The 13,089-nt window shown below is 35.7% G+C and overlaps 1 protein-coding gene across 1 annotated transcript in view; it reads right to left on the bottom strand.

Annotated features, from left to right (window-relative positions):
* Nucleotides 1–13,089, bottom strand: part of VAV3 (vav guanine nucleotide exchange factor 3) — a gene marked incomplete at both ends in the record, with an annotated part of 150,443 nt that overhangs the window by 11,489 nt on the left and 125,865 nt on the right. The window contains 5 exons of the mRNA XM_082286879.1: nt 992–1,121; nt 4,517–4,604; nt 5,275–5,391; nt 7,088–7,122; nt 10,772–10,837. Of these exons, the coding sequence (XP_082143005.1) occupies nt 992–1,121; nt 4,517–4,604; nt 5,275–5,391; nt 7,088–7,122; nt 10,772–10,837 (436 nt within the window). The remainder of the gene's footprint in view (nt 1–991; nt 1,122–4,516; nt 4,605–5,274; nt 5,392–7,087; nt 7,123–10,771; nt 10,838–13,089) is intronic.

Here is a 13,089-nt window from a genome sequence, read left to right as displayed (position 1 = left end):
TAAATTATATTCACTTTAATTAGGGAAGGAAGAAAGCCTCCAAAGTTACAGAGATGTTATGGAACAGAGGCAATCAAGTAAACAACAAACACAGCAAATGAAAGTAAGAAAGTCACCATGAGCATCACAAAGCCTAGACTGGACTTTCTGGGCTTTCACAGCAGTCTTCATATTGTTAAAATCCCCATTAATTTTTATTTTCCTCTTATTATCTGTTACAGTACCAAGATGCAGCCATTGTCTGCAGAACAGCAAACCTAATATTTGCTCTTTGACAGAAACATTATAGACTTCCCAGAGGCCAGCCATGTGGTAGAGGTTTTATCATTAACATTGTACCTGTCCATCTCCTGAAAGTCATGCTGCCTTCCACTTAAATTGTAATAGCGTAAATAAAGGATGGCACATGCACTGTAAGCCTTCTCAGTTTATTTCTAAACTTCAAAACTTTCTAACTGCTATTTACATTGCACAGTAGTTCATTAACTTTCAGAAGCTTAGTAAGTGGGCTCTAAAAAACATTCAATGTTAAAAAACATGCATAAAAATAATTATGATATAGTAAATCTTTTTTTTTTTTGACACAATTATTTCGTATTACTGAGATGCTACTTCATAGGGCTATGCTACAAGACTGATTTATTTAAATCCCCTTTTAAGGATTAGAAATTGTCACCGATATTAACACTTGTAGCTGCACATATGCACATCTCTTAAGAAACTAGGCAAGATGCAGTTTAATCTCTCACCAGCATGTCTAATAGATTTTTTGAATATCGGGGAGATTTTAAGTTTGGCAGCAAGACAAGCTTGCTAGACGTGTTTATAAATCTCCTGGCAGATCTGAATCTGCTTAGCTTCAAAAAATCCTAGCTAAAAGCACTGCCATAGTAATTGGTTATATGTCAGAAGATGAAGACGTTCAAAGTACCTTGTCCTTTTAATATATATGTAAAACAGAAAGTAATACACAAAAATTTATGATCCTCACCATTGCCACCTGTTCTGTTACTCCTCTGTCCCGCTGAGTTTTCAGATTCCTTGTATGGAAATTGAAGAGTAGTATCCAAACTTCGAAAACCTTCTTTGAGAGAGTGGTGCTTGTAGTATTCTACAAGTTCCTTTCAGAAAGGAAAAATACTTTCATTGGAAATTGAAATCACATACTGTTCAACATTCTGGTGTACAGTAAATGAGAGTCTTATTATGCAAGTAACTTTATTTTACAATCCATCCAATAGAACATGCTTATTTTTTAAAATATAAAGTACCCTAAAAATTGACAGCTTTTACATTGCCACCCCAAAAAAAATTAAACCAAACAAAAGACACAAGAAAAATCAGCTAAGTAAAATCTTTTTGTCAGAGTCAACATTTCCTGCTCCTTTAAGCCAGGCTGAGGATGTATTTGCTTTTCTGGAGTCAGGCAGAATGCAAGGTCGGCTGTTTGCTAAGGATGCAGCAGTAAATGTCTCTGTTTTCTCAAATTTCTTCTGCGAAGATAATTGACATTTATCTACAAATGTATTTTTAAAGCACACAGATCTGAAATAAAGCACATGGCTTGCACGTAAGTGTGCAAGTCAACAGCAACTTAATGTGCAGATACTCAGATCATGTAAAACTTCCAAGGCAGGGCAGGCTTGGGGGGACAGTGCACACTGACTGAAAAATCCAGCATTTCACTTTCTACTTGTACCCAATCCAAAAATTTCATCTTTTGTGTGTGTGTGCACATCTAGATGAACATTCATAGCTACACTCAGGAATATTTTACATATAGATGCAAAAATTCATATCTATAAATATAAAAGAATAGCTGAAATCATTTATGTACCCAAGAAGACAAGTTACTTGAGTTCCTACTCTAAAGAAGGCAACACCTGTCAAAATGCTGACAGCTCATGCTATTCCTTTGCAATCTTCAACCCCTGCCATTGTCTGTTACATTTGAATTAGCCCTAGAAATGTCAGTATCACATAGTTTGTACACAGAGCCAGAATAAGATCAGAAGTGACCAGACAATTCAAAGCAAATGTACTTCAATTGATCCATTCAAATGTGGGATTTCCCTCTTCAGAAACGCAAGTACAAAGCAATGTATTTCCTGTAAACCCTTCACTCCATTCCACTTACTTATATTTAGATTTCCAAAATCAGAGTTGACCAAGCCAAGCTTAGGTCAAAATTAGGAAATCATACTGTGTTTTATCATTTCCTTGGGATGGGATGAGGGGGGGGTGGGGGAAGACAAAACAACAACAAACAAACCAAAACAAACAAAAAAAACAGCACCACAAAAAGCCACCAAAACTTTTAACCTGTAACAGCCTACATCAGTCATACCTTAACCCCAGACAAACAAAAATAACTCTCAAATTATTTAGCCCTGTATCTAGTGCACAAACCCCAAATTCTTGGTAACAGTCTGGAGATTATTTTCTGAACTCTGGAGCACTTCACTGTCCACACTTCTGAATATTCTGAAATGCCTTCTAAGGCAGAGGCCAATGCTAAGTAAAATCTGCATCTGCTTATACCAGTTTATAATCACAAGCACTCCAAGTAAGCAGAAAGGCCAGGAGACTAAGAACTCTCTGGGCTTTACTGTTTCATATCAGCACAGCATACAAGCTACAATGTCAGCAACTAAAGTTTACTCCCATATCATCACTGAATATCCAGAAATTCAAATTACCAAGGCTACACTGTGCATGATTTGTAAGTAAGCAGCATTCAAAGTAGGATTTCTGGATAAATGGAAAACTAATTAGTATGAAACCTTTGTTATTTTTCTGCGCAGTGTAAGTCAGTAAGAATTAGGTTGTTTGGTAAAGGTAATTGGCATTCCAAATGGACAGATGTTACTTATTGGCAAAATAAGTAAAATGGTTCCAAAGTGAGGAAAAAGAAAAAAATCACTTCATGTTACAGATTCAGTTATTTTAAAGCTTAGGTTTTAAAACCATTCTTCCATGAAAACAGTTGCCTGACAAGTGGCTTCTGAAACATGAATTGCACAAATCACAGTAGCAAGCTTACGAACAGATGAGTAAGGTAAGCAGTCCGTGCCAGCACGGATGGGGCTCCTCAGGAGTCTGTCAGAGTACCCTGACTCACAGCAGCAGCAGAACTGACCTTTCACTGCACCCTGCTTTACACACTCAGCACATTTTAATTACTCTTGCGAAAGTTTTTCAAATGTACTAAGAAAAGTACATACAAGAACTCTTCTACTTTTTTTACCTTCAAAGCAAAACAAAACACTGTATCACTGCAGATCACTACTTAACATTTCCACGGATGCTGCCTTTGACTCGCTTCTGCTCCCACTTCTACTCAGACTACTTTTGTTCCTCTCTTCTTTCAGACACTGTTACTTTTTCTCTTGCATCTATCTACTCAGAACAAAGCAGTTGTTCCACAGCACATACAAACACCACACTACCACTTTTGTATTTAACTTCCAAGAGCAGACTTCATTACACCCTAAATCTGTGTGATAAATAATTCTTTCCTACTTGAATGTTAGCAAGGCTAAGTTGGTAGCAGTGAGGTCCTTACACTAGAAATATCTTCCATCCTCTCAATTCTGTGATGCAATACATATCCTTTTTGCTCATTTTTCATCCAATTTTTTCCTTTATTTATATTTCTGCTCTACTTTGGAACCTGCGCCAGTGCATTAAACTGCATCACTGCCATAAGATACATGGTAGCAAGGGACTCCAGCTGCCATGTTTTGTCAAGATCAGTTTCCAGTGAATCATTTGTAGCGCTCACAGACTAAGCAGCCACCTCCTTCATGCATTTGAGTTTATTTCTATTGCTACACAATGATAAGATCTCAGGGTCCCCAGCCCTAACACTGAACTATTCACTGGCTTGTAAGTGTGAAATGAAGGTAAGAGTGCAGGAACAGCTTGGTGCATTCTTCATCAGGAAATTTATGTTCCTCCTGCTCTAATGAGCACTTACCATTTAATCTTTCCCCGCTTCTAGATGCTCTTATTTTACAGAGTATCAGTGGTTAAATTAAAATAATTTCTAAGGCTTCCTGGTTTTAAAGCTTCTCCCTACTCTTGGTTTGCATTATCCTTCATTTTTATTTAGCATTTTCATGTACTTGAGTATTCATGCAGGAAGGCTGATGGATAAATTTTAATCCAACTGATTCCTAAAAATCAAGATTTTCAAAGACCTCAAATTCTCCTTTTCAGATTCAGTCTAACTCCACAGTGGGCTGGTACATGGGATTCAAATTCCTCCTCTCTTCCACTTCACTACAAGGGACACAGTACAGTCCTAACAATAAATATGTAGTTTTAAGCACATAAAATTATCACTTAGAGCTAAAACCATAAATATAAAAAATTATCTTATTAGCAGGTATGGACACAATTCCAATCTCTCACTCTCATAGCCTTCTGGAATTTCCCGAACCAAAGTAGCTCTCTCTAACAGAAACAGCTACAAAGAAAATCTCACATTGTTAAAAAGCTAATCAATGCTTACCATTAAATTTTTAAATTTTCTATTTTCTGCAATGTGGAAAAAGCCATCTCTTGTTAAAATCTTGATGTGTTTCACTTCGTTATTGTACCTGTGGGCAATGAATAACTTATGAATATAAATGTGTTTTTAATCAGACACAATCAATAATTACCTGAGGGCATACCCCTAGAACACCACACACATAAATTCTTAAGACAAAATGTATATCTGTGCCAAAACAAAGTTGACATCTAATCAACCAAATATATTTATTAAAGTACAGCTACAGAAGTAATCTGTAATCAGAAGAAAGTCACAGCTAACTGCTCATTCTAATTGGGAATTCCCATGTACTTCTTGCTTTTATATTCATGTTGATAAATAACATGAAAGCAAACAATAATTTGCACCCACAAAATGTATAAACTCACATTTTACTGAATTGTCTGAGATGCAAAGGGCTTCAGTGAGTTCTCACCAAAGTCAATGAAACAGATCACACTGCACTGCAAACAATGCTTACTCTTCTCCAACATATTAAACCATTATTTTTGTAGCCCCTTTTGCTACATCAGCATTATAATACCATTGCTTCTTTCCTTCTATAAATCCTGGGTATTTTTGACAGCAACTTCAATTTTGCTATATTGACTCTCTTAGAAGCTGCATATAATTATATAATGGAAACAGCAGTTTATTTTCCATATTTATTCCAAATGCTATCTAGACAAAAATGAGAACAAACTTTCTTGAGAAGTTCTTATTCCACTTCCACTTACTTAATACTAATTGCATATTCTCCTGATTCCTTGGTCCTGTGCCGCACCAGGTAAGTGCTATTTACTCTGTTAATTAGTTCACTTTCTGCTTGCAATCGTTCCATTGCTCCTGCAAACCTGTAACAGGGAAAATTAAAATTGCCTATGATTTTTTTTTCAAAGCTCCAAAGGTCTATTAAACATGCAATACTTCCAGATTTCTGAATGAAGAATAAAACATGAAAAAATTCCACTGCTGGGGGTTGTGGAATTCTTACTTAGAAAAGTATTTATATACATGTTGAATACAATATCTGCTAAGGAAAGTGCTCGAGCCTGAGCATTAGCTAAATGACTACTGGCTTGAAAAGTTCCTAAAACCAACTGGTTTATCTGCATCATTTGTTGCAAGTGAAACAATACAAGAGTGGTCCAGAAGCTTTGAACCTCCCTGGAGATTTTTCTTAACAAAATGGAGAATCAGCCATCAGAGGTACATCAGGTCAACAAAAGACCTATATGAATATTTGGTACTCACACAAAGACAGTATTTTAATTGGTTTCATAATTATGCATAACCTCTAAAGGCTAAAGTGCAATGGGTAAACCCAACATCCAGAGGGAAAAAAAAATAAATCAGCCAAAACCATCCAAATTTGAAAAAGCTGATGCTAAGTGTTGAAAGCTAAGACAAATAAATCACTGATTCTGCAGCCTGACTGCATAAGCAGATTTGTGCCCTTGCTCTGCCTTGCTGGTTTGTGTAGGACATCGTGAGAGGCTGTCAGCAGACATGTATTTGCCAAACTAGAGGTTAAATTGTTAATTGGGGAAAGTGACTTAGCTTCCAGGGAAATTATGCTTATCTTACCATTTTACAAAGTAGTCTAAAGGTAGTCACCACCACAGACCACTACTAAAATTTCACACTAATACATCACTACCAATTAGAAAGGAGCTTTAAGGAAAAAAATAGTTCTTTATTAAAAATCCATAGAAGATAAAGACTGATGGCAGTAATATGCTTTCTTCGAACAAAATGATAAATAGAGAAAATGTTAGAAATTAATTCCAAATACCACTTTTAAATACTAAACATTCTACTTGGCTCGTTATGAAAAATCAGTATTTGTTTAGATGTGATCCTGATTTCACTTTGGCAAGTTAAGAGGAAATCAGAACTCATATCTAAATGACAAAGCATAAAACCAGCGAAAGAGCACAAGTGATCCTTACTCTGCTCTCCCAGAATCACCATGTCTTCTCAGAGTTGTGGGAAAGAGTCCACACACTTCATAAACCCCAGAGCAGCAGTGGCTGCAGTTTTGATACACCATCTTTTCACAGAGTCATCAAGGTTGGAAGAGACTTTCAAGATTCATCTAGTCCAACTATCAACCTTGCACCACCATAAACACCCCTAAACCATAACCACAGGTGCCACTTGTATCTCTACAGCTTCAATGTTGGTGGAGGTTTTTTAAGGAATTGCTCATGATACAAGATGTATTTAACATTATTCCTTCCTTTATTCACTCAACATGTAAGATATACTTCCATGCTTCATATTATAGTCATCTCTTATTATTCTATTTCAGACCTCTGGGACTAAGGCTGTAGAGCCACAGACTTGTAAACAAAATGTCAAAATCATTAAGTACTTTATTATATCAGAAATGCTTTTAGGCATGGTACTGCTTTCCCCAACCATTACACAATGTCTTCTTCTGAGGCCTAGAAAGGTTAAACCAATATAATTTATATTGTAGTAAACACAGTTGCTTTCTCTGACTGCTTCTTTCAGAGATTCTTGTAAGATAAGACAGGGACTTACCACAGTTGTGAAGAGTAGTCTACTGGTTTAGGAACCTAGGATACCACAAGATACAGAGAATGAGGATTAAGATTTTTTTTCTAAAAACCAGAAATTAGATAGCATTGATTTAACTGTCAATATCCAATATCTAATTTGTCTACAAGCCTATTTTCTTTAAAGAAAGTTATAATAAAGGACAAATATTCCACATTCTGAAAGTAGTACAGAGTATTTTAAGCTCTTTTCTTCTGTGACAGTTTGTCTTGGCTATTTTTAGTTCACAGAACTGTTGAAAGCCTTTCTGACAGTGCCTGTATTCGAATTTCATACACAAAATAGCTCAATGCTCTGCATTGTAGGAAAGTACCATTAAAATATGCAACCAATTTACAGTAATGTATAAAATTCATTTCATGTATTCAGGATTGTGTGGCCTTAGACTGTCTACTGGGAAATATGGTCTATAATCTTCTGAGAGACCTGAGGATATTCCACAGCTTGTATCCTATGACATCATTCATTCCTTTGTATTTGACTTGGGTAACTGTTGTACTGTATCTTGGTAAGCATGTCATTTGATTCAGAAATAAACTTTTAAAAATTAAGCAAACTGCAATCAGCTTGCAAAATGGATGCTATATGTACATAAACATATGCATAGATAATGTTTATTCATGCACAAGATGCACAGCAATTCCTATGAAAATCAGCATTTCATCTTGATCATCTCCCATTAGTGTATGATAACTCAGGATTACCCTACTCTCCTAAAACAACATGTGAAAATGCACAGTGCTGAAAAATGGATTTTGGTGAAAGCTTAACATACATCTCACACACTTATAACTTAAGGTCACATATTCTTAGGTAAGCAAATGTGCTTTGTTTTTTTTTTTCCTTCAAGTAAAACCAAAGAATGTTCTATTTTCTGGACTGTAATAGGGAAGAAATTACAGTAACATTCTTCTCCCAATTTTTTATTTATGATATATGAAATGTCTTCAACAGAGACTTCCAAAAACAAATCAAGTCAGGAAAACATTATTATAAAGGCTTATAAACTTAAATTGATTGAAATTGCAATCAATTACAACTTCCACTAGCTTGACCTCGGGTATCAACCAAGATCTCTACCAAGTTTCTAGACTTGACCTTGAAATAAACTTCAGTGTGGAACACAATAAAGTTCTCTGTGAAAAAACCAGGCTCACGTGTTAGGCTTGTGCGGCAGTAAATCTACCCAGGTATTAAACAGGCATTTAGTCCAGTTCTTCAGAGAAAAAAAGGAAATTATTCCCAAACAGTGTAGGCAAAGGGCTCTTTTCACAGCAGCATCTGTAGTGCTGGCAGCGTGTGAACCCCTCAAGAGGGCAGGGGACCTAAGAGAGCCAGGTATTCACCCCTGGCAGCAGTACTGGCTTTTCTCATCCCTACACATACTGATGGTGTCATTACTCAGGCAGCTCTGCTTCTGATGGGGACACTTGGGAAAAAGTTAACAGATTATGAATATGCTGACAAATAATTCCCAAGAGAAATGTTTAAGTGGATCAACCAAATGACACATTTCAAGGCCACAATTTCAAAAATTACCAAGTTTTTACATATTGCAAGATATTCTTAAATATTCCAAATTTGTCAAGTAGTGCTAATACTTGGAATTAGAAAGGATATAAAAATTCAAAGATGGTTTAAGCCCATCCTCCGGAGTAGTTAAATGATATATGAGTAGTCACATTTGCAAATTTTGAATGGACAAATATTTATGTAACAATTGTTGTTCATTATCATGAAAGAGAGTAAAATCAAATGTTATTCCAGAAGCTCTTGACTTGTATGCTCTGTATCCAATGCCTCTAAAGAAATTAGAAAAATGGAGGAAAGATAGGAAGAAACAGATATTATTCATACAGTGCATAAAATGTCTGCTGACATATCCTACTTATTTTAAAGGGAAAAAATTGTTTATAGGTACATCTGTGAAAAGCCTGGAATATAGATATTCTGGAGCACAGCAGTTTTTCATTCAATATTCATTCCTAAAGTCTTCTGATATATGGATTTTATGCTGTTTCTGGGCATTTTTACATCAGATGGTTGTAAAGACTGTTAGACTTAATAATAACAGTAAAAGTTATAGCATGTTTAAAACCCGATTGATGTTTCAGTATCTTTAACTGCATCGTTTATCATAATAAAATGTTTATATTTCATCCTTCCAAGTTAAAAGTGGTGAAGCATCCATTTATCTTTTTGTTCTGATCATGACACCAGTTGGTAACATTTCATGAATAGTATTTATTCCTTCTGTAAAACTGTGTTATTTTTCAATACTCCTCTAAATAGTGTATTTTAAATTTAGCAGAAAGCTTTACCATTAGAAAAAGACCTTTACAATGCCCCAGCAGCATTCTTCCTAACTTCAGATATTTCACTGCCTGTGCTTTTAAAGTGTATTAGTGATTCCTAAAAGTGCTGCTACAGTTGCTGGCAATGACACTACACAATGGCTGATGGGGTCACTGATAATCACACCATGGAATGGGAAATCCACCACTTGAACAATAAGCAAGGGGTGGGAGCTTCACAAATTTAACAATAAGCGAAGGGTGGAGAGATGAAAGCTAAATTCACACAACAATTTCATCTTTATTTCAGATTTGCTCTCTCACCCAATCTAACACAACTTGTACCTACAAATATTCTGTGCATTCCACTTCAAACAAAAATTCTGGAAATATAGGGTAAAGATGTCTTATGGTATTCTACTGTACTTACACTCTTTAGGATCACGTGTATACTTGTTCTGGAAACTAAGGCACAATATAAGCCCCAAAGGCACATCAAAATGCAGCTACTAAGAGCTGATTCCACCTACTTAAAAAAGCCATTTAAGTGGCATACTTTGATTGCTGTAACTAAAGTAATTCTATTAGTAAGTCAAACTGTTGCAAATCAGGTTAAAGTAAGTGAAAACTGCCTTAAAGCAAAGTAAGGAATAGGATTCATTATTGGGTTTATGGGTTTTTATCAATTAACCTTTAACAAAGGATGCCAGTAATCTGATGCACAGTGTTACAGAGGGCAGAGAAGAAACAAGTGTATAGTATATAAATGCATCATCACATCTATACATTAAACTCCTGAGTATGTATTATAAAACTATTTTTCTTATTACTTTCCTGAACTTTTCTAGATTGAGAAGATTCTTGTGTGCAATAAGGAGAGGTAAGAACCTAAAGAAAGAAGAAAATTTACCAAGCACTCAGAATTCAAAGTTTTATATTAGTTTTACAATTTTTAAATTCACTACTTAGGCTGTAATCCCTCTCTCTAACCCAAAGTGACTGAGGAATAGATTAGAGCCACAGCATTCTCACCTTCCTGCTGGGGAAGGAAGAAAGTGCACTTTCACATAAAATGTATTTGATCTACACTCTGGAAACTCTTCAGACAGATCAATTTGTTAATACTTCCATAAGTTACACCTGCTTATCAAACTAGCTTTCTTGACATGTCCTACTTACATCCCATAACCAGAAGTATTAGAACACTCTACTTTAAGCAATACTGAACCTACCATGAAAGCACAAAGGCACTAGAAACAATATTATTTTTGTAAGGTAAGATTAATCATGATGAACTAATGAACTAGGTAGTTTTCCTGTAAGGTGACAAACAGAACTAAACAATTGTACTTACACATGGGCTAGGTTTTACTGCATCACTTGGGAAGAATCCAAGCTCTCCTGTTGTAAGGTTTCTCCCCTAAAAAAATTTTTGAGACATAATTTGGATTAACATTAAATAGTAACACATGCACAGGCATTTAGGACAATAAGTATATCCAAGAATCTTTAAAAGAAAATGCTGTTCCAATAAAGTGTTGCTCAACAGTTCTGTGGGTTTTGTTGTTGTCTTGTTGGGGTTTTAATATAATTAAGTAATAATTATAACTGATAGATCTGAAAGCTCTGAGAGATGAGAGGCAAGAAGGGAGCTCAGAGACTGGGATGTGATTCCCAGTTCTGTCAATGTCTGCCAGTGTGATATCTTCATTAATGTTAGTATCTCCTTTCAAGTTACTTCCTCCTCAACTGGCATTCTACAGAAAGCTCTCACCTGGAACACTGCAGATCCCCAGAACGACTACACCACCATGCAGCGGTGGCTGCAGCACCCAAGAGATCAAACTCCAGTTTGAATTCAGAGCTAGTGATCCAACAGCCAATTCAGACACTAAGTTAAGCATTTCCATAAGTGATGCAAATCAATGGATATTGATTGGGCAGGAGAATACTAACAGAATTAAAGATTACTCTCCATGATATACTGACAATACTGCAGATACCACCACACAACTGGGAGACCAGGGCAGAACTGCATCCAGCAGGGCCTAAACTGAGCCTTTTCTGCAACACAACTGCTGCCTCCCTGAAGTGGCAGGACCACCAATTTACTCCAGGCTTCTAAGCACCGAAAGTGACCTGATCATCACAGATCCATGCATCAGCAGCTCACACACAGTTCAACAGCAACCAAGCTCTCCTGAAGAACACCTTAAAAACATCTTTTTATTCCCAGTACTATTTGGCAGTGACCATACGTTTCAGAGTAGAACAGAGCACATAGTGAAAATTTCTGAACACAGATTCATTAAATGAAGGCATCAAAATGTGTATTTTGGCAAACAAATGTTTTAATTTTACTGATTTTTTTAAAAGCACATAAAAGCTTAACCTTCATTAAATGTAATATATATGTAATGACTGTTAACATAACATACTCTAGCATTTGGCAATAAGATTAAGCGTAAGTACTTTACAAGCATTAAAATCTTGCAAAATATATTTCTTTTTTATTTTTGATGGCATACCTGCAACATAAAAAAAATTAAAAAGGGAAAAATCTTCATAAACACACATGAAATTTCTTCAGGGTTTTAGTTCATTTTGTTTCTGTAACATTAAATGTGTAATTCTACCATAATACCACCACAGAAAACAGATCTCAGAAAATTCAACAGAGTGGAGCTGAATGTAAAAAAGTAACAAATGTTTGTGAAAAAAATAAAAGCATTCTTTGATTGGTGCTTTCCTAAGTACAATAAATGAGTGCATCATTTTCCATGGGAGATCCTTATGCAATTTATCACAGACAGTAGCTGCCATCTTTACCAAAAATACAGAGGATTGAAGAGGAGGTAGAGGAGAAGGAAATGCAGGTAGGCAGTATTTAAGCTAAATGTGTTTTATACCAATGATATTTTAAAAAGAATTATGTGCAAGGAAGTGACAATCTTACAGATTTGAACCTGTGTTCAGCAAAGCTTCCTTGCCTCCTTTCACACCATCTGCTTGAATACAGGTCACCCTTTGTATCCATATAGTCTGTTTACTCCTGAAAGGTGAATCCCTCTCAAGTATAGACTTAATGTTTAAGCAGAGCTGACAGTCTGCCATCTAAGTGATAATACTTTCAATACTAATCATACCTGAATAGCAAGTGGTACCACAGTCAACCACTGAACAAAGCATATTAATGTCTATCAAAACATGTTTGACTGTACTTCAGCTACAGCTCAAGCACTGCTTAGTAACTTGTGTTGTTTATTTGATGTGCCATAAAGAATGAAAAAAATTTACCTAAACCATACATACTTATCTATTACAATCACTTGAATTTCTAAACTGAGCAATGGTCAACTTAAAAGTCCACTGTAATATTAGTCTTGTGAGTCAACTGTAAATTATTCTAAAAGGCCTCCTGAGTAATTACAGATTTTAATATAAATTGCATTTTGCAGGCTTTTTCTTAATATACATTTTGAAATGCAGATGTCATTAAAAGACTCAGAAAAATCTGTATTAAGCAGTCTGTGACAAGAGAGAAAAGAAAAAAATCCTAAATGATGCTAATGGAGATGACAATTTCCATTAGGAATCAAATCTATTACTAAGGCTTCTAGGGAAAAGCCTCACACACTATCTGGTTTCTGCTAGTTAAACACAATGAGATTC

The sequence above is a fragment of the Coloeus monedula genome (genome assembly GCF_965178545.1).
Source record: "Coloeus monedula genome assembly, chromosome: 9".
Lineage (NCBI taxonomy): Eukaryota > Metazoa > Chordata > Aves > Passeriformes > Corvidae > Coloeus > Coloeus monedula.
Note: the sequence above shows the minus strand (reverse complement) of the source record. Positions and strands in the feature narration are given on the sequence as shown.